The sequence below is a fragment of the Tyto alba genome, unplaced genomic scaffold (genome assembly GCF_018691265.1).
Source record: "Tyto alba isolate M040663 unplaced genomic scaffold, T.alba_DEE_v4.0 Super-Scaffold_39, whole genome shotgun sequence".
In the NCBI taxonomy this organism is placed as follows: domain Eukaryota; kingdom Metazoa; phylum Chordata; class Aves; order Strigiformes; family Tytonidae; genus Tyto; species Tyto alba.
Window position 1 is genome coordinate 3,739,354 of NW_024881314.1, and position 21,802 is coordinate 3,761,155.

Consider the following 21,802-nt stretch of genomic DNA (forward strand, 5'->3'; position numbering starts at 1 on the left):
CCCTCGGCCCCGCTGCCTGGGCTGGCAACTCACGTAGCAGGAGTTACCCGCAGGGTGTGTGACCCTTTTCTTGTCCTTCCCGCTGTATCCAAGGAAGTGTCCCATTGCTGGACACCCCGATGGAGCCGTGTCCTTATTCTTGGCTCTGCTGCTAATTTTCTATGTGTTTTGGCTGAATCACTCAGTCTGGCGGTGGTTTCCAGAGCCCACAGCATCTGCCCCTGTGTCCCTCTCTCCTTTAGCCCTGGCTTTCTCCCTGTCCTGGTCCTAGCCTTGCCAAGCTGGCTTTCTCCAGCGCCCTGGCTTGCTGCCCTCCAATCCTCCCCCTCGCCTGCTGCGTCCTCAGCCATGGATTTTTTTGACACTGGTGACTGGAGTCTGTCTTCCCTTCCCCAGCTCTCAAATAAGTCATGTCCCAGGGAGTGCAGCTCACCCAGCACTGCCCCCCCCCCCCCCCCCCGGCCAGTCCCACCCCAGAGGGGACTGTGTTTTTCCAGTTAGAGGGGTGCAGAGAGGCAGGGGGGGTGCATGGAAGGGAGGATGCATAAAGGGGCTGGGGCAATGCTGGCTCCCACTCCTGCCCCGGTGGTGAACTGGAGCCACCAACCACAGCTGAGGGACTGATGGAGGGAAGCAGGGAGAAGGGAAAGGAGGGGGATCAGAGGGGAAAAGGGAGGAAAAGAGGGCAGGTGGGGGAATAAAGGGGAAGGAGGAAGGGGGAAAGGAAGGATAGAGGGACGTGAGGGGGGGGGAGGGAGAAAGGAGGGGGGATGGAGAAAGAGGGAGGGAAGGGGGAGGGATGAAGGGGAGGATGGAGAAAGGGAAGGAGGGATGAAGGGAGGGAAAGGGGGTATGGAGGGAGGGAGAGGTGGGCTGTCCCCGTCGGCGCCATGTGATGCCCTCTCCTCCCCGGGCTCTCCCGGCCCTTCCCGGCGCGGAGCATCCCCGAGGCCGCCGGAGCAGCGCCCGTGGGGCCGGTGAGTGCCGCGGGGGGGCCCTTCCCGTGACCGGGCCAGGCTGCCCCGGGAGTGGGGAGCGGGGGGACCACAGTCCTGGAAGTGGCTTCGGGAGGCGGGGGGGAGATGTTCCGAATTCAATGTAAAAACCTGAAAGTTTAAAGCCCGAGCGGCGCGGGGGGGCGGTCTGGGAGGTGCCGCCTGGGTGCGGAGCAGCAGGGTTTAAGGTTATATATATATATATATATGTGTATGTGTGTGTGTGTATTTTTTTTTTTTTTTTTTTTCCATATCCCCCTCGGAGTCAGAGCCGGTGGTGCCCTCGGTCGCTCCCCGGGACGGGGGGGACACCGGCCCCGGGGGCACCGCCCCGGGCAGCAGCTCGCTAGGAGTCACCGGGACTTCGGGTTTGCCGGAGCCCCGAGTGAACGCCCACGGGGGACCTGAGCACACGGGAGCCGGTAAATCCCGGCTCTTCCTTCCAAGGGCTTTTTTTTCCACCAGACCGATCAGAGACACAGAGCACATCAGTCCCCATCTCCCGGGGACTGCGAGCATCCCCACCTTCACCGGGGACTTTTGAACGTAGAGCTGAGGAAAGGAAGTGTATTTATCACAGAGAATATAATATCTGCTGGAAGTCAGGGGCTGCCAGTATTTTTCAGTGTAGTAAACCCCTTGGAGAGGGGAGTGTGAATCTAAGTGAAGCCCTCTGAAAAAAAAACCTGACCTGGTTGTTAAGTGAAGTAGAGAAAAAAAAAATAAATAAATAAAAAGGTGGATCGTGTGTTATCATATGAACAGGCACATGGGAACATGGAGCCTGTCTTCCATTCTCCACACACTACTTACTGATCTCCTGTGAAAGGTGGTGAAACGTGAAATTCCAGCCACCACAGCGGCGAGCAGGGCGGGTTTCTGACACGCCATTCACCTCTTGATTAATTGCTTGGCGTTTTGTAAAACTTCATCAGCCCCTGACGCCCGATGCTTTTTGAAGCTTTTAGGGCTGGGTTCTCCAGGCACGAAGCAGCGGGAGGCTCCTTGGGGGTGTCCAGAGAGTGGGTCTGACCTGCAGCACCGCTGTTCCCCCTGTGTCCCTCGCACCCCCCGAACCCCCGCGGGGGAGAGGGCGACGAAGAGGAGGCCTCGCCGGAGCTGGTAGGTGGCCTGCATGGTGCAGGTGAGCCTTGGGAGAGGGCAGCAAGGGCGTTGCATTCACTGCAAGTCGCACAACACCAGCAAGAACGCCGAAAAGGAGTATTTCAGCAGAGTTTTGTGCAGTACTGTGGGTGCCGGTGATGTGACCCGGGCGGGCAGCTTTGCTGGAGGAGCATTCCCACGTTTCCATCGCTGCTGCCCTTCGGTGTGTTTGGGCTCCCTTCAGAGGCTCATCTGCAGTTGGTTTTAGGGGCACCGTTTCAGTCTGTCGCGTTGTGACCCACATAAAAAGCCAAAGGGCAGGAGACTGGCTCTCAGCAGCCCGTCCCGCTGCCATCACACCTTCCCCCCGCGGCTGCTCCACGTGGCATCCAGGGGACAGAAATGATTCTGTGCGTTTATTTCTCCAATCCCTTGCTGTATTATTGTAGCTGTTGAATATATTCATTGGGCTGAATGAATCCCCACCTGGCAGCATCCATGCCGCAGCATTTTCAGCTTAATTTATGGAGAAGGGAAGGGATAAAGAATACAAAAGGGAAATAATGCACAAGCCTACAGAGGCTTCAATGGTATCGGCAAGCTGTGAGCTGCTCAAGTGTAGGGCTGGAGCGAGTATCGGGAGCTTTTCATAAGTCAGCTGGGAAGATTTAAAGCCTTGGCTTTAAGGTGGCATTTTAAAAATAACTAAATGATGGAGTCTAGGTCAAAAGTTATCTGGGAGCCTTAATCCCACTGAAGTTAGAGGGAGTTTGGGTTCTAGGTGTGTTCTAGAAAGAGGATTTGGAATGAAAATCACACCAATTTTTATCGCTGTAAAGCCACAAACTCTTGATATTTATAGTATAATATTCACTGGGAAAATGGAATTTGTCAAAGGACAACTGCTGCATCAGGCTCAGAAATGGGCTGTTAAAGATGAGATGGAGTTTGTGTCTGGTCCCTGTGGAAGACTGGACTTGCAGCTTTTCCTTTATTACGAGGGAGGTATCATTGCTCATCAGTGAAAACCTCGTTAGAGCCATGCTCGCGGCTGCACTGAGGGGGGATTATTTGAGCAGCACAGCAGACAGCATCCACTGACCCGAGACAACCTGTGGATTATTCATTTTGCCACTCAGTGCCCATCCAGCGCTGCTGGGTGATGTCTCCGCAGGGAGCGGAGGCTCGGCTCTGCCAGGGCAGGACCTCGCTCCCCCTCGCCATCCCACACGTGGGCAGCCCCACGGCCCTGGCTGCTGAGGAGACATTCAGCTCTTGGTTACAATACATGTCCCTTTCTTCTGCAGCAGCTCTGGCTGGGAATGTCCTCACTCAGAGAGGTGTAGGGGGGTTATGTTTGGTAGAGGTGGACCAAGTGTGGGATTGCAGTGGGGTCACTGACAGGCATCCGTGTCCCCCCACCTTCTCCAGCCGGCGGGACAGAAGGGCTGGGAGCATGGTGGGCAGAAACCTCCCTTTTTGCAGCACTCAGAGTTGGGTGTAGATGAGAGGAGAGGCTCTGTGTGGGTTTGGTTATTAAAAATTCAGCAACAGAGGTTGATACCATAATGCTAAGCCTAGGTCCAACCATTGCTTAGACATGTACGCATAGGAAGAATTTTCCAATTCTCCCTTTCTCAGGGCAAATAAGTCACTACCTGTGTGTCACATCCCAAGCAAAAGCCAAGCCATCTGTCTGTAAGGATTAGCACTTTGGGGACTGAGATACAATACATCATAGAAGAAAATTTTTTTAATTATTTGGGAAATACTTAACTGACATGATACTCAAGTCAGACATGGCAGAGTGCACCAGGGCACAAGGTGGGATGGGAAATCCTGGAGCATCCACCATCGGCTCTCACAGAGGGACAGATCGTGAACATCCTGCTTGTGTCACAGCTAAAAGCGTGTCTCAAAGCCCGTTATCTGAGAAACCTTCCCAGGACCGTGGCAGGGTCTGGGTGGAGCTGTGGCAGGACTGGCAGCTGCTCTGCCTTCATCTCCTGCTGCCACAGCTTTTACCTGAGTGAAGGTAGATGCCATCACTTTCTACGGGAACAGAAAGCTCTGTCTTTGGCACTGCTGAAATACCCGACCCAAGCTGGGGCTCTGCTTTCATTTCTTTCCATCACCAGCTCCCCTCGTGTCTGATTTCCCCTGGTTCCTGCTGTCATGACAGCTCAGCAGTGTTGGCTCTTGGGGAGGATGTTCAGAGCTGCACTGACTTTATGGTCAGTAGAAAATGGTCCTTTCTTGGATGCTGTCGGGAGACCTTGGAAGCTGCAGATGGCCAGAAGCAGCACAGCAAACCCAACCTAGAAAAATGAGTGATTTTGAAAGTTGCATCAAATCCTTCCAACACTGGAGTTGCTGCTTGGGAAGTGGCACGTCTCTTCTGAAGCACAGGAAAGGTGAGCTACAGGCAGGAAAAATATTAAGCCAAAACTGCCCTTTTCTGCACAATGACTGAAGGATGGGGATCGCTGAAGAGGAAAGCAATGTCAGCGTCATGTGTCAGATGATTTATAGTTCTTACTGTAAAATATTTTACAGACCTCCATGGAGAAGAAAATATCAGGTCATTATATAGGTGCCAGCAGAGGTACAGCTGGGTGGGTGCTGCAGGAACATGATGGTGAATAGGAGGGGGGTGTAGGTAAAGACCAGCTACACACAGTCAGACCAAGTTTCGCCTGGTAGTAAGAGCTGGCCTGGGGGAAGGATGGAGAAAGAGTGAGACCCAGTCTGTTCCCTTGGTGTTCCTGCAGACTTTCCCAGATCGTGGCTGTGCTTTCCCATGCTGAGCAGGGCCAGCAGCTGATGTCTTCCCAAGGCCTCGCTGGGCTTGGTACCGAGCCGTGCTCCTCCGACTGGGTCGTGCTGCTTGCGCCTGGTCTCAAGCTGCTCCATGCCCTGTGTGGTTTGTCCTACCCTGTCTGTGGGACGTTTACCATCAAATCCTGGAATTGGCAATGAATCTTGCTAAAATCTGGGTGGTAGAAAGTTTAATATCTCTGATGAGGTATCAAAGCTTATTATGTACTTTAATATTCCTTACTATTAAACCCAACAAGCTACACGAAGCAAAGACCTTTCCTATGTGACGATGGGGCCAAACTTCTGCAGCTTCTCAGTGTCAAGCACCCTGGAGAGCTTGTGCACGAAGACACCACCACCATCGGCATCTGAGGAGCTGTGTCCCACAGGGCTTAAACAAAGCTGGATGGAGCAGCTGTTGTGTTTGGTAACAGGGTTTAACGGCAGCCACAAATGGCACTCAGGTTATTAAGATGTTTGCCTGAGGTGTGAATGGTACAGCCCTTCTCTGCTTTCTTTCTGGCATCGTTTTGGTACTTGGAGGCTTTGCAGTAAAGCTGGTTTCTAAGCAGGGAAGGGGGAATGCAATCTCCTGGATAACAAGGCGTCTGCTTCGTGCTAATAATTGTGTTTAATCACGCCGAGGGGACGGCGGTCTCGGCAGCCGTCGCGGGTACGTGCAGCCTGCCCAACATGTTGCTTGTCTGCAGCCTTCGGCGCTCAGAGACACCAACGGCGCTCAGGGGATTTCTTGCTTTCTCTCATTTATCACACTGAAAGTGTTCATAAAAACACTCCAGCTGCCAGTGCTGGTGAGAAGAGCTGTGCTGGCGGGGGAAGAGCTGCAGCAGGCTGCCCTGCCTCCACGGCACAGGTACCCAGGGCTCGCCTCTCCCTGCCATCAACGCGGGGGAGGTAGAAGAGTTTTAATTAGCTCTTGATGCTATTTTTTACCTCCCAGCACTGCTTAATTTAGCTCAAGCTGTCATGCACTGATCGTTAAGGGGAAAAGAAGAAAACGGGGGTGTTGGCCCATCTCTACTGAGCAGCTTGGCAGGAACAGCCTCATCTTCGGAAACCTGGGCTGGTAGCTGGGGCTTTTCTTAGACCTTCTGTAGCAGTAAAAGTTTATTGCCCAGAGAAATTTCATGCATTTACATTCATAATACACAGCTTCTGCAGGGCTTGCTCTGCATTGGTGGGTTCTGTTCATACCCACTTCAGTTTAAAACAACATAAATATCTTACAGAAAAGGTGCTTGAGATCTTCGGTCATGTTGTGACCTGCCTTGCTGCTGGAAGGACATGGAGACCTTGAAAAGCTGCCACTATGCTAGAAAGAGGCTTATTCTCCTCTTTTTAATATACAAGGCCATTGCAGGACTTTGTGCCACCTTAAATGACACATGGAAGTGAACAAGGACAAACTGTTAAAGATTTAATATTCCCCTAGACCAGACCAGCCTTGGTCCTGGTGTGAAGTGGATGTGGACACGGTGGGGTTGCCTTTGCTCATCCCCGCTGCTGGGTCTGCTCGAGCTCCCTCTGCACCAGCCAGGGTGAGCAGAGGGAAGCACTACACCGAAGCCAGAAGAGGGTCACTGGATCGTCAGGTTACTGCAGTTTATGTATTTAGGATATAGAGCACAACCTGTAATGTACAGTGGGCAGAGGTTAACGGGCAAGCACTGTTCTGCACAACACATAGCAACAAGATTTCTGCAGATCTTACAACAAAGTCCCCAGCTGGTTTGCTTTGCAGCACTAGATATTCCCCCTTTTATTCTGCTTTTGTAGCTCTTTGTAGGGTATCGAAACCAGCAGTTTGACTCATGTTCCTGACTGAGAGCACTCAGCCACACTGCAAGTAGGTGAATATTGTATGTCAGCTTTGCTGTGCAGAGGGTGAGAGGGCGTTGGGAAGGGCTCTGCAAAGGAAAGGGCTCACTTAAAGTGATGTAAACTTTAAGTGTATGTGTATATATATACATACAGTTTAGATGTGGAGAATTGGACTCGGGTGCGTGGGCAGTATTGGAAGCTCAGAGTTTTAGCTCCTATTTCCCTCTTGAGAAATGTACTTTGTGTAACTCTTTCCTGTACAGCCACAGGGTAGGAGCTGCCGGCGTGTGGATGTGGAGCCGTGCCAGACATCTGCTTGTCCCTGTGTCCCGGCCTCGTGAACCCCTCATGTGAGTTGGTCAGAGGCAGAGAGCCGAGGCTGTGCCCTCTCCTACGGTCCAGGATCTCTCCTCTGCCCGCTGCCAAAGCCACCCTGCTCCCAGCTCCTCCCAGAGCCATCCAGCAGCCGAAGCATCCCTCAAGGACCCTCCTCGTTGTGACACTCACCTCATAGTCAGTCTGCCAGAACCTACGCTTCCCACCTTCACAGCCAACATCGCAGGTTTTCTGCTTGCCAAAGTGTTGCTTCAGCCGGGGTTAAAAGAGGTAAGAGCCTTAAACACCAAGGAGAAAGGAGGCACATGGGCGGGATGTGTTTTATAAGAGGTTTTGGAGAGGATATTTGTGGATCCAGAAAAAAATATGTGAATGAGTACTAGCCATACGCACACATGGGCTGTGCCAACAGCATGTGAGCCAGGACTGGGGTACAAGGGGGGGCTGTTCAGTTATTTTATTTGTTGAAAGTGGCTGGCACCATCCAAAGCCATTAGTGTGGATGAGCTGGAGCAGAGCCATCGCCCCGGCGAGTGCAGTGGCACGGGCATGGCAGAGGCAGCCAGTTTGGGAAAGTGTCTGGTTAAAGGGCTGAGGTGGGGAAATAAATCTCAGTTGCTGCCCCTTTAACCTTGGGAATATCATTTGTTCTCCTCATATTTGGTTCTGGAGTTGAAGGTGGGTTCAGTTTATCAGTAACAACCATCCTTGCAAACCTGACCCAGGCAATAAGAGCAGGTTTTGAGCAGTCCACAGCAAAAAGGCTGATGCATGGCAAAGGAGAAAGGAGTGCAGCTGCGGGTGAGCCTCGGGGGTTTTCTAAGCAAGCTGTGGGTTCAACAGCAAAATACGGTACTATAATCTATAAAACATTTAATTTTCTCTTGCACTGCCATGAAAGGATTTTTGATCAAGCTTAAAAAAATAACTTGGACAAGAAATGAAACATGGGAAGTACTAAGGAAAAGGGGAGTTTCTCAGAAAAATTATGAAAGTCAAGTTTAAGAGAAGAATCCCAGCTAATCCCACTCATAAAACTAGTGGGGAACATTACAGTGTGTGGCAGTCACACATCATTTCTTCCAATTATTTTTCAGGTGTTCCTTGCGTCTGATGACAAGCAAAAAATTAATAGGTTTATGTTTGCTGTGGCTCAATCTAGTTCTGAATAACTCATAACCAGCCTTCTTTTTACATATTTTTTTAAAAACCCTGTCTGGAGAGCCTGTGAGCCCAGTGCACTTGACTGATTCAATGCTGCTGTTTCTATGCGGCTGTAAGGGCAGTGCTGCGTGCGGGGCTGGCCGTGCAGCACCGCTGTTAGCAGCCGAGGGGAAGCTTTTAAGTCCAGTATTGATCCTTTTGAAGTTTATGGCTGCTTATAGTTGCCGTTACTAGTGCTTGTTCAAACTGCCATGAGATGGACTGTTTCATTTCTTTGCATCAGGCTAAACTTCCTTCACATCAAAAAGATTTATTTCTGTACTTAATTTTTCCAATACATGATTTCTCTCTCAGAAATTGAGCTGACATTTCTGCATGACACTAATGCAGCTCTGTAATGTAAAGCTGCCTTATATATTTCTGTCTTCTCATGTACCACGTGAGGTGGCGGGTGCCAGCAGCCCAGGACAGGGCTCCCGGGAACCATGCGGACCATCTCCAACCCACATCCCCTTCGGCCATTTCCCTCTCAGCCTACCAGCCCAGGAGATACTGCTTTTCTCTGCAGCCATCCCTGTTCTCCTTCAGCAATTACACAGAAGGAGATCAGTTTTGTGTTTCTCCCCTGCCTGCAGCACACCTTTTCCAAGCTTCAGGGGGGACTGTTGCTTCCCAAGTGGCAATTCCAAAACTATCTTTCGCAATTTTCCAGGTCAGGTTTGTGGAGCTGCTTCTCCCCAGATGGAGCAGAGAGTACTGCCCACACCATCTCCACCTCTTCCTCTCTTCTGCTGAGCTGCATATGCCTGGTTGTGGCTAAAGTCATCTCACTGTGTGCTCCTCACGCCAGTAAAACCCTCTCTGCAAACCCATAGAGCATCAGGTCGTGTCAGCTGGACACAGGCTGCATCTTGCACAAGCTCTTTTAGGACTGAAGCATTTGCATCCTTCGGGTGCTCCATAAGGTCCATGGGAACTGCTATGCCATTTTGCGACCAACTTTCTATTCTGTTGTGGTTATTAATGACCAAATTAGGCTTTTCTGGAGTTGCCCACGAGGGAGCCTGGGTGATGTTGTTGTGGTCTAAAGGAGGGTGAAATGAGGCGATGGCTTCGGCCAGCCCCCCCGGCACAGTCCTGCTGCCTGAGCACTGCTGGATCTGGAAAGTTTAGTTCTGAAAGAGCCACTCACCTTGACCTATTTATTTTTGCCCACATTCATGGCCTGCGTTGTGTCCTGAGGAAGAGGTCCTGCTGCTTGAAGGCCCTTTATTTTTAGCCAGCCCAATTTTCTTGTCGCAGCTTAGCGAGAGCTGGTCCTTTCAGTTCAGCTCCATCACAGCTCATGCTCTCCTGCGTTTGCCAGCTCTTACCCAGGTCCCTGATGTTCTTTGTACATTGATCACTCACTCAGTGGGTTTCCTATCCCCCTTCCCCCAGGCTTCATTTCTTCTTTATGTTCTGCTCAGCCTCTATCACTGCTCCAGGTCCATGGCTTAACCTCTGATTTCCCTCTGCCCTAGGCTTGCACCAGGGACCAGGCTTTCACAACCACAGAGGCAAGTTGCCAGGCTTTTCCTGGATCCCAGCACCCCTCCACAAACAAAACCTTCCCTCTTGTCTGCTCTGATAAACTTGGCAGTGCTTCCCCTCCTCACAAATGTCAGGAAATTGGAAATGATGCACTAGCCGCATAAAAATCAATAGCCACCTCCTTGGCCTGGCTTGGCCCTGCTCTTTCTACCTTTACACAGGGCAGGAGGGAGTGTTGTTCTCCACTGAACTCAGAGCAGTGATTTACTGACATGACCCATCCTGACCAGGCAGTTGACCAGCAATATATTTGTTTTTCTCAGCCCACCCACGTAGCCCAGAGCAGTGGCTTGTGCTTAGCATTAGGTCACAGAGGTGTGGACTCAGAAACCTGGACCAGAATAATATTTTCTTTTTGTGACCATACAGCAAGAAGTAAGGACTTCAAGTCCTGGGTGAACTGCTTTGGGAACAACGCCAATATCATTTCATTTTCTGAAGGGGTTGGTCCCAGCAAGGGCCATGTGCAATTCCCATCAGAAGCTATGGCTCCAAAATAAAAAAGAAATTAATTATGAGGACTGCAGATTACATTGCAGACTGCTTTTATTATTCCCTGGACTACTACCAGAAAGCATAGTGTGATTGAAGGAGCAGGAACAGTTCTAAGGTCCTATTTCTTGGAAATCTTTGGGCTATATTCATTTAATTTAAAATACAGCTACTGTTGGAAATCAAACAGCATCATCTTTTCAGCTGTAGGAAGCATAACACAATTCGTAAAGGTTACTGGGGACTAAATCCTTGCTGAAAATCAAACCAGCTCCTATTTGTGTCCTTGAAAAATCTTTCTCTTGGGAGCCCTGATAATTCTCCAAGCGCTGGACACGGGGGAAGGTTTGTTCCAAGCAGCTGCTCTGCACTATCCCTGCCGCCCGTCCCCCACCACATTGGGCTCGATTTGATGTGCCAGCAAGGCAGTAATAGGGATCACTCTCTAATGCATCCGTGATTACATGGAAATTGAAGTGTGAGAGAGAAAAGAAATGAGGCAATTGAGAGGCATGACTCTGACGCCCGACCCCTCTCGCTGCTGCTAGCGTCACCCCAATGATCAATATAAATGGTGCCAAATGGGTATATTTTCCAGTGCCTGGTGCTGATGGACAACAAATCACAGGAAATACTTAGCTATTTCCCTCTGAATGGCTTTATCTGGACCTTCCCATACTCCCTACTTTGATTTTTGGCTCATTATTAATGAAAAATATGCCGGGATGACAGTTGTTGATGATATATGAGCCAAGATTAGATTCCAGCTCCTTTTACCATTTTGGCACCAAAATGCCAAAAGGGATGAGACACCCTGTAGTAACCCCTCTTCATTTTGAGGCAACAGCTAAAAAATACGGCTCTGACTGAGTTAGGGAGAAGAACGGATGAGCCAGAGGAGCTGTTCTTTGCCTGGTCATGTTGCTGGACCAAATGGGATCTATGAAGAGACGGGAAATGGTAGATTCCCTGGGAAATGGCATATTCTCATCCAGTGAAGGGGTAAAGTGGTGTCCTAACATCTACAGGTCTGTGTTGGTCTCTCCCCTTGACAGGAAGGTTGTCCTCAGGCTATCAAGGTGCAGGGCTACCTTTGCAGGACATGCTTTTCTGTCCCAGAGCTACCAGTTTCTTCTTTAGCTGCTGCCTCCTAATTCCTCAGGAGAAAAAATATGAGTGTCTCCTCTGCGCATCTCACTCGTCGCACCCGTAGCAGGGAGGTGTCCCTCCTGGGAACACAGCCTGCTTTTCTTGAGCTGAGGGAAACGTTAGATAAGAACATTAAAAATGAGGCTTGCTAGCAAAGCCAAAGGTGGAAAGCTTGCAGTAGCATGAGCTGAAGCATTTGCTTGGGCTGTCTGTAAGTGACAGCACTCCCCTTCCCGTAGGTCGGTACCTTCTGGGAAACGGCTCAGTGTGAACGTAGGAAGAGCCAAATCCTTGATTTCATATGGAAGAGAATTGTCAGAGCTGTTGCAGTGCTTGAGGGTGCAAGTACATCTGCTTCCTACCAAGATGTACTTGCCTGCTTTGGACTCAGGGTAGGATGCGATAATAAAAGTCTTTTTCCCTTTCTCTCTTTTGCTCAAGAATTTGCAACTCTTCCAGCAGCAGTCCCTGCTTTTCTCTCTTATTTCTGCCCAGAGCAGCAAGCTGGAGGTGCACACAGGCCTTGGGTGTTGCATCTGTTCAGTAAATGCAGTTATTTGGACTCCACATTAACTACAAGTTTCCTTCACATGAGTCTTGTATGAAACTTGCTGCAGGATCAGCCCGGGACCGGGCTGCCGGGGAGCTTGGTGCGGTGCATTTGTGCTATAGATGTGCTGGGATGGGCACTGCAAGAGCACTGAGCTCCCTGAGAGAGCACAGCTCACAGACGGTTCAGCAGCAAGAAATAATTATCAGCAGCATCATCTGCTGGTATTAATCATGAGGAAACTACAGCAGAACGTTATCTTTGGAGGCTTTCGAGTGTAAAAGTGCAAGCTATGAGGAATTTTGGCACCTTTGAGAGTCACTGTAAGCAAGGAAGCATTAATGTATTTACATCAGAGGTGCAAGAAAATAAGCCCTCCTCTGGTCTGCTCGCCAGCCAGGCATGTCAGAACAACGAGCTGTCCTCTCCCAGCCCAGGCAGGAGCCACATCTCCCGAGTTAATCACTAAATCCCACCACCTTCATCACAGTGATAACACCAGCAAGAATTCTGTTCACCAGCGCGTGCCGCGATAGCAAACACCAGCGGGGAGTACAGGCGTGATGGAGCTATTCCTGCGTAGGTTCGAAAGGCGACACGGGGGGAGACGTAAAACATACGTGCCCTGGCTCTATTGTTTATCCATCATTATTTTGGGAACTGATGTTTCAAATGAAATGTGTGTTTAGGAGGGCTCTGCCCTCCTTCCCAGGCAGTGGGATGAGCGGGGGAAGGCTGGGCTCTGCCCCCAGCCCTCTCCCATTTGTTGTCCCTTGAAACTTCACACGGTGCGAACGAGGCTCGTGCAATTTTAAAGGGAGCCCAAGGAAGATGCATCCCACTGCTACCGAGTTGAATTTGGTAGATTCTGTTGTCTAGCTGGATTTATATTGGTTTTGTCCCTTATTGTTTGCAGTGCCGAACAACAGCAAAATGTGCCTTGGAAAATATACATGACACGGCACTTATCTGTGATTCATGCTGGCTTTACAAAAGCAGTCAATAGCGCTGTCTGCCTCATTCCTACTCCCTAGAAGACCACCTCACATGCATATCTTTTCCTTCTTGCTCTTATTCCTCTAATCTTTAATTTCTGTGCCTTCCCCCTCCCCCCCCCCCCCCCCCCCCAATATTAATTGCACTATTTCTCTGCTGCACCAAGAAGTCTGATTTCTGATTTATCAGTCTGCAGGGCACTGTGAGAACTGCTCAATTCCCAGATTAGCTAAAATAAAATAAAATAAAATAAAATAAAATAAAATAAAATAAAATAAAATAAAATAAAATAAAATAAAATAAAAAAGATTCCATCCATAAATAACATGGGGGTGAGGGAAGATTTTTCCACCTCCTTTAATGTTTGCTCAGGGCCTGACTGCAGTGCTCTGGTCCCATTCCCAGCCCTGCCCTAAAGTACAAGCTGAGTTTGGACCAGTTCAGTCTGTGAGTTCAGCTGACACTGGCACTGGCAGCTTTGATCAAGCAAAATAAATAATAAAAGGCAAAAAAAGGCAAGCTATTGCATCGCATAGCTCTGCTTTGAGGTGTTTAATGATGTCATTCAGCATGCATAAATGTAGCTTGGTTTCTGCAGAATCAGATTCTCGATCTCCCAGTGGGTAAATCTACCCTGAAAGAGGAAAAATAGCAATACTGGAGGGGGCCGTGGTGGTGACTGGAGGTGCTTGGGAGGAGGTTTTGGTCCAGCAGCCAGAAGTATCTTTGTTGATCCATTAACGTGGTGTCCATGAGGCTCAATGGGCTCCTGCGCTGAGGAGATACAGCTCATGCTGCCGCCCTTCGTCGGAGCGTTCCATAAGGCTTCGAGGACGGCAGATCCTGCAGATCAGCGACATCCTTGGGGAGACGAGCTCCGGCTTCGGCTGGAGCAGCAGGAACTCACCTGCAGCAAACAAAACAGGAGCTGATGAGCTGCTCCTGCCCAGCCCATCCCACCCCGGTGCCGGCACCCGGCGCTCAGCACGTCCACGAGCCCTGGGCTGGTGCCGGGCAGCAGTCGGGTGGGATTTGGTTCAAACTCTCCATCTGTCAGAGCCCGCTGTGATTGTTTTAATGGCTTCTTTCAGCTCGACCGATGTAAGCCATTAAGGGCAGAGGGCAAAGCTTTGATATGTCCATACCCCCCCCCAAAAGCAGTAGACGGCTCCGTGCTGACGGCTGTGTCCCCTCTCCCGGCAGCCGTCCCCCCCCCCCCCCCGCCGCCCCGGCCCCCCGTGCCGTCGGGAATGAGCGCCTGCGGCAGGAAGGCGCTGACCCTGCTCAGCAGCGTGTTCGCCGTCTGCGGCCTCGGCCTCCTGGGCATCTCCGTCAGCACCGACTACTGGCTCTACCTGGAGGAGGGCATCGTCCAGCCCCAAAACCAGACGGCGGAAATCAAACTGTCGCTGCACTCCGGGCTCTGGAGGGTCTGCTTCCTGGCAGGTATGGCCTCCCCCCAAAAAAACATCCCCCGTTAAGGTAACGTTGTTCTGCGGGTCAGCACCAAAGCACAGGAAAAGGCTGGGGAAAAATAGGATTTTTAGAGGCTGCGACCATCTTTGCTTCCAAACTTAAGCACAACCTGAGTAACGCCATCACCCCATTCTCAGCTTTAATAGTCGGATGGATAAATGTGCCTTTGAATGCAGGTTTTAGGTGAGCTCACTGGTGCTGTGCCAGACCTCGCTGCCCTCCGTCCTGCCCCATCCCAGTGCCACAGCCAGAGCGCCTTGGGCAGCAGCTCAAAACTTTCCTTTTTGTCCCTGCAACATTTAGATTCAGGTCAGCTGGACCGTTCCCTCCATCCACGCCAAGTTTGATGAAGCAACTTGGCCGCAGGGACAGAGTTGAATAAAACCCAAGGGAATGGGAATCTCAATGTGACCGATCTGAAATGTCACAAAGTTTCAACCACTGCTTTGAAAAAGTCAGGGGAGCGAGGAGCAATGATACCGCCCCCGGGGTGGCCTTAAACTCTCTGGCTTCAGCGTTCATGCTTTTGTATACAAGGGAATCCTTTTGTACAAGGGAGATGGTAGTTAAGAAACGTCTGACTTCAGCCCCAAACACTGACATATAAGATGGAAGCAGCACTAAAAAGCAAGATTGTTTTTATGCATGCACAGGAATTCATTTTAAAGCCACTCTCCCCCATCAAAAATAAAGAGGCAAACACATTGCAGGTGTGACAGTCTCTGTTTGCTGCAGGTGAAGAGCGTGGCCGATGCTTCACTATCGAATACGTCATGCCCATGAATATTCAGCTGACGTCTGAATCCACAGTCAACGTCCTGAGTAAGTGGTTCGGTGGGGTCTTACTCTTTGCATTCTGCAAAGCACCAAAGGGTCACTAGGGATCCCACCGAGAAATCCTCTTTGTGTCCTTGCCAAAGAAGCTCCTAGTTCCTTGACAGTGCTACCATGTGAGGATGCAACTACATTTTTTACTATGTGAATTACCCAATATGCTCCTAAGCGTTTGGGGACATCCCTTTCTAATGGCAGGATGCTCACAGAGGCTCTAAGCCATATGATTTCCTGTCACTGGCTATTCAGTGCTGATGTTTGTGGAAGTGTTTGGCTTTATAGTCTCCTCTCCGTAATTTGCAGCTGTATTTATTCTGTAGCAATTTTACACATTACATAGTGGGATAAATTAAGGATGGAGTGTCGCAGCTCTCATGATGAATTCTACAGTCATTTCTGATTTAATAAGTAGAAGTGTTCAGCAAACGGTTTTGCAGCAAAGCCAGAGAAAAATGCAAGTTCAGATGCTTTTTCCCTATGTAACACTTCACATAGAAACCCTCAGGAATACAAACATTAACAGACATTTCCACAGCCAGCCAGAGTCACCTCTTCACTCAGCTCATTAGCAAAGAGGGGAACCCTTGCCAGGGACTGAGGAGCAGCACAGGGGCACCCACATTAACCAGGAGCGAGGAAGGACACAACGTGGTCGGAGAGAGGCAGGACTGGAGCCATCTCACCCAGCCAAGCCCGTTTCTCATGTTGCGTGGGGAGGATTGACCTGTTCTTGCTTTCCTCTGCTCCTCTGCCCCCAGAGATGATCCGCTCTGCCACTCCCTTCCCCCTGGTCAGCCTCTTCTTCATGTTCATTGGCTTCATCCTGAGCAACATTGGCCACATTCGGCCTCACAGGACCATCCTCGCCTTTGTCTCAGGGATATTCTTCATCCTGTCGGGTGAGTGTTGCTAACCAGATTTTTTCCTGAAAATCCTTGCACCTGGAGCACATTTGCTTTAGTAGCTGCTGGTACTCTCCTAACCCGCTGTGGTGGCTCCTCATTGGAGACATCACCCGCGGGGACTCCCAGCTCAGCCCTGCAGCCTGCTCAGGCTTTACAGGATGGAAAATCACCGGGTGCAAGACTTGTCTGTGGCAGTGGCGAGGAGATGCGGGGGAAAGCACCCACCACCCGTGCAGGAGAAGCTGCTGGGGGAGAGGATGCCTCTCACAGCACGTCGGTCACAGGAGAGATGTGAAACTTCAAACCACTCAGCTGAGATGTTTCTACATGAGACAAGGGAATGTTTTATTCATGGTGTTGTGCTAGTGTTAAACAAATAGCTGTGACAGCTGAGCTTTGAAGCCAGCTCCTACTCGGTGCACATGGACTTGCTTGAGCAGGTAACAGTTTGACTGAAATGAGAGGAGTGCCCTGGGTTAGCAGCCTCTTTCCCTAGTTATTTCAAGCACACTTCCACAGTTTTACAGTTTCACCCACAAGTCAGGTCTTAAAGGAAGGTGCTTCTTCAGAAGCTCCATCCCTGAAGCGTTTCCCACTGTCCTTCTCCTTGGTTTCTCCCCAGGTCTGTCGCTCGTGGTGGGGCTAGTCCTCTACATATCCAGCATTAACGACGAGATGTTGAACAGGACCAAGGATTCGGAAACATTCTTCAATTACAAATATGGATGGTCATTTGCCTTCTCTGCCATCTCGTTCCTTCTCACAGAGGTACCCAGGAGCTCTCGCATCCCTGTAATGAGTATATCCTGTTCTCAGGGAGGGCATTGAGGCTGTGAGCAAAAAGAGGGCTCGGACGGGGTTTAAGGGTAGGCTATGAGGGCTGACAGGTAATATAGAGTATGGTGGGAGACAGACCATCAAAGCCTGCAGCATGGGGCGTTTGATCACTGTTTGATGCCAAGCGTGGATGCAGAGGAGGAGGAGAGGTGGTGATGGCATGTTATTTACTGCAGGGACCTGGGGCGCAGGGCAGTGAAGTGACTGTCCTTGGGATCCCTCGTGCCTCGTCAGCGGAGCACAAAAAGCCATTTATATTTTTGTTCTGTTTTGGCGGTGGTGGAGAAGGCAGCCATTAGCAGGGTGAGCATCAGGCCGTGTCTCTCTCCCCTGCAGAGCGCCGGGGTGATGTCCGTTTACCTGTTCATGAAGCGATACACGGCCGAGGACATCTACCGACCTCACCCCGGGTTCTACCGTCCCCGTCTGAGCAACTGCTCCGACTACTCGGGGCAGTTCTTGCACCCGGACGCGTGGGCGCGGGGACGCAGCCCTTCGGATATCTCCAGCGAGGCGTCCCTGCAGATGAACAGTAACTACCCGGCTCTGCTCAAGTGCCCCGACTACGACCAGATGTCCTCGTCCCCGTGCTGAGCCCCGCCACCCCTCCGCCCGCTCCCAGCCACGTGCCGGCGGTCGCCGCATCCTGACTCCGTTTGTCATTTACTTTTTAGGCCACTCTTTCAGGGCAATTCTCTATTTATAGGAGCGTAAATATAACCAGATAGATTGGTTATATAACCAATAATGTAACCTAGAGAATTGGGATATCTTCCTTTCTTTTTTTTTTTTTTTTTTCTTTTTTTCTCTTTTCTTTTTTTATTCTTCCCTGTGTAACTAAAAATCTCTCCGAAGTCATCTTCTTTCAGCTCATCCTGCTGAGCAAACAGCAGTTCTGCCTGGGGGACAAATCCAGGGCTGGACTCAAGAGCAGAAAAAAGAAAACAGAGTAGAATTAAGGAAAAAAAAATGTGTATTTTTTTGATTTAGGTAGGCTGCAAAAGTTTGTGCATTTGACTGTATCATATAATTATAGATTTACTGGCCTAACCACCAGCAGGCATCAAAAAATGTGTAAATTTCCAAGAAATAGTCATCATTAGAAAAATATAAATTTTGTCTTGATTCAGTATTTACTGATTGATATCTCTCATTGCTGGATATCACTTTTAAGCAGGCTGTAAAGGGAAATAGCCATCTTTTTCTCAACTGTACCTCAGCAGGCTTAGATGCAAGCAGGTTGTTGTTTCTCTATGGCCACTTGCAAACTGTTGCTTAACTATCCCATGTTAGACTGGAGGCACTACGGCCCTGGGGGGTCCCGGCTGTTGGGCTGGCTCAGGCACACACATTTCCTCCACCATCCCATAGACTGGAGGTCTGAAGAGCAACTGGGAGAATTTCAGTGCAGCACTGAGTGGAAAACTACCCAAAAGCTTCCCGTAGGAAACATTAGGCGCAGGATTTAGGGGAAATTATGGCCAGAAGTGCAAGTGAAAGGCAAGATCCCAAACCAGTGTAAAGTGATGTAGCTGAAATTAATGGCACTAGTCCACTGTAGCAAATTAGATAGGCTTATATTTAATTTTGGCAAGAAAACGGTATTTTAGCTGTGCTTTTTTTGTGTGTATGAGCCTTATTTTGCGGTTTTCAGTTTTAAAATTTCATATGATGCTTTGGCATTTTGGTCTTAGACAGCTGCCAGGGTGAGAGCATCACTCTGATTGAAAACGAAGTTCAGAGAAGGAAAAGGCTGTGCTCTCTCATGCACTCCTGTGCAAGCTGCGAGCTTGTCTCCTTGGAGGAGAAAGAGCTTTGTCCAAACTTTATTTCTATTCTTGTTATTTTAAATCTTTTTTGAAATTTTCCTTTCTGTAAAACAAAACCTTCCAGGGATTCTTGGTATATTTGAGCTTGTTTTGTCTTACTGTAATTGAAACAAATAGAATATACATACTTTTAACCTCATTTGTAGCATACTGTGTAATGAATGTTGCACCTCTTTGTTATTTTATTATTTATTATTTGTTATTTTACTATTGATTATTTATAAACTACTCCAAAATAGGGTCCAAGTCCTGGTGCAGCACCACTGTTTGCATTGACTCTGACGCCCGTCCTGTGGGACCTCACTGCAAGCGTATACATCCAGCCAACCCTTGAACAGGATGATTTCCTCTCCAGCCTCTTCAGATAAGCAAGTAACATATCTCTAGCATCACTGACTCCAAATTTGCTAAGTTTTAAACCAGGGCGTCTTTTTGTAGACACAGTGGTATTTACCCTTAGTTTTTGTATTACCCTCAAGTGTCCATTTTCTCATTTTAAAACCCAGTTTGTAAGTGCTACACAACAGGTTTGCTGCTGGGAAGGTTCAAGCATTAAAGCACAACCCAGCCCCACCATCCAGCAACAAAGCTTACTGTCCTCATCTGTTCACCCCAGCCAGATAAACCATCAATTTTCTGCTTGGAACATTATTTTTGGTGTGAAATAGGCTCCAAGAAAGCGCTGGAGTTCAGAAGCGATGATCTTACATTTGTAGAGCCCAGTCCAGTTTGCTGGGCTTGATGTTAGTAGTTTCTGGTGGCTCAAAGACAGTTGCCTTTGTATCTTCCCCTTTGTGGATCCTTTATATTCTCGGCCTGTCTTCTTGGAAGGGAAACCTTCAGGATCACCAAAACTGCTTATGCTCAGAGGTGCAAGGGCTGGCCCACACAGCTACATCCCCCCACGCTGGGGAGTCATTTAGTGTGGTTAATCCCGTGCAGCATCGTGAGACATCCCTGTCCCCAAGTGGAATATTCCTTTGTACTGATTAAATACAGAATTATTCATTTTATAAATTGGCTGCCTACATGAGCAGAAGACATGAAAAATACTTCACGCCTTCCTCAAGGCCCCAGAAGCTTTAGCAGAGTCTAGGGGCAAATTGAAAAAGTAATTATTTTAATTCATTGGGGAAATTGTCATCATGTGGCTGCGTTTGTGAGCACAGGAGCTCGCATGTTCACCCAGTGAGCACAAGCCCTTCATAAGTGCAGGACTGATGAAGGAAATCTGTCAAAATAAGTGTTTGCTGTTGGTTTAGTAAAATGCTGGTTTTGAGCAGGAAAATGTGGTGCTCAGTAAAGCATGGGCAACAAGGATTGTGCTGCCAGGTGGTGTTGCTGTCCCTCTAACAATGCCCAGAATGTCAGCAGCTCTTGCCATAGATGGCTGAGGTCATCTAAATGCAAGTACCACCCCTTCACTGACTGCAGAGAAACTTCTCCAGAGCCTCTGAGGCATGGAGACATGAGCATGGTGTGAGCAAGGTAGTGGGGTGAGCTGTGGAGACCTTCTCCCCCGAGCATCACCAATCATCAGCATCAGTAAGTAAATGTAGTACCCCCTTAGGGCACCTACTCACCATTTAAATACCTCTCCTAGTCATCTGGCATGGTTTCACCCCACCTTAATCTCTGCTATGCCACATCCTTCCCTCCTTGAATAACACCACTCAGTTGCCTCCTTTGGTCTCTCTCCCACCCCTGTGTCAGTGCTGGCCTCCTGTTGTGTTCTTTCTGTGTCTGTTGCTTGGATTGCAACAAATTAAAAGTGGAGTCTGAGGATAAACCAGCAATTAAATTAGACTTTTAACCCCTATGAGACTGAAGTCCTCAAATTCACCTGATGGGACGAGTCAAGACGCTCACAGGCCCGTAGGAAGGTAATTGCTTGTCTGACACTTTGCAGAAAACTGTTTGCACTTAAAAGCAAAAAAAGAAAAATCTCTTGTTTTGCATGAATGACTAACTGGTGTCAGACTCTTTGTGCAGGTGGCTGTATCTGCTTGAACTATAGTGTTAGAGCAAATTACTGGGATTAAGATTTAAATAAAAACCTGATGCTGCCTGAGCTCACTGCTCAGGACTGCAGTGAACTGAAGCAGAAAACTGTCCCTGCCATCAGCCTCCCACGCAGCACACATGTCCCCCCCACAGCCTGGGTGCTCCCGGAGTTTAGGGCACCAGGAGGGATGGGCACTAACTGAAGAAACCACACGTGGGAGGCGAGCGAGCCCCCAGCACTCACAGCTTGGGGGAGCCTGGTTGGAAAGACGGGGGTGCTCAGATCTTTTCAGGGAACTCCTGGGAGCCACCCTCCCACAGTGTGTTTGGGGTTTTTAAAATCAAATCCCTTTTCTATAAGCCCAGAGAGGCATTTTGTGGCCTGTCTCCTGAGCCATGAAAGCTCCTCTCTGCCAGCATCTCCCCTACCACCCCCAGAGTCCCCTTACCTCATGTTATTCTCATGGCCCCAGGTGTGACAGGGTCCATTTCCCCATTAGTTAGGAATGTCCTGGAAGCCCTTATTGAATCATGAGGTATGGATGCAAGGGGCTCATTAGAGACCAATCATGAGCAGTAATTAAGTAGCCAGGAATAATAAGGCTGTGCTGGGTCATGTTCTCCCTCAGTTAGTGCTGGAGCAGCTTGTGGCTCCAGAGCCCTTTCTTGCGCAGTGGAAAAAAAAAAAAAAAAAATTCATTATATATATATATATATATCTACACATAGGTGTAGTTGAAATGTTGGCCAGTGCTGCTCCCCTTACACCTATATCACAAGGAGCCACTGGGAAGGTTACGGTGAGGCAAGACCCCCTGCCAGACAGTAGCCCCCTCTCAGTAGGGATGAGGACCAAGAGCACTGCTGAACTGTTTC

The 21,802-nt window shown here is 49.4% G+C and overlaps 1 protein-coding gene across 5 annotated transcripts; it reads left to right on the forward strand.

Moving 5' to 3' along the window:
* Nucleotides 1-844: 844 nt before the first annotated feature.
* Nucleotides 845-21,734, forward strand: CACNG5 (calcium voltage-gated channel auxiliary subunit gamma 5). 5 transcript variants are annotated; one of them, XM_042802748.1, is made up of 8 exons: nucleotides 845-977; nucleotides 1,957-2,117; nucleotides 7,025-7,367; nucleotides 14,245-14,487; nucleotides 15,253-15,339; nucleotides 16,110-16,250; nucleotides 16,879-17,024; nucleotides 17,430-21,734. In XM_042802748.1, the coding sequence occupies exons 4-8, from the start codon at nucleotides 14,292-14,294 to the stop codon at nucleotides 17,685-17,687; spliced, it is 828 nt and encodes a 275-aa protein (XP_042658682.1). In that variant the 5' UTR covers nucleotides 845-977; nucleotides 1,957-2,117; nucleotides 7,025-7,367; nucleotides 14,245-14,291; the 3' UTR covers nucleotides 17,688-21,734. The 5 variants fall into 5 exon arrangements, with proteins under 5 accessions (XP_042658682.1, XP_042658683.1, XP_042658684.1 ...); XM_042802749.1 differs by having other exon boundaries at nucleotides 7,031-7,367; XM_042802750.1 differs by having other exon boundaries at nucleotides 1,964-2,117.
* The last annotated feature ends 68 nt before the right edge of the window (nucleotides 21,735-21,802 follow it).

Bases quoted from the DNA above. Each gene is read 5' to 3' on its own strand.
- CACNG5 (XM_042802748.1), top strand. From the start codon at position 14,292: ATGAGCGCCTGCGGCAGGAAGGCGCTGACCCTGCTCAGCAGCGTGTTC. The intron at 15,340-16,109 runs GTAAGTGGTTCG...CTCTGCCCCCAG, and splicing joins ATCCACAGTCAACGTCCTGA to AGATGATCCGCTCTGCCACT. The intron at 16,251-16,878 runs GTGAGTGTTGCT...GTTTCTCCCCAG, and splicing joins GATATTCTTCATCCTGTCGG to GTCTGTCGCTCGTGGTGGGG.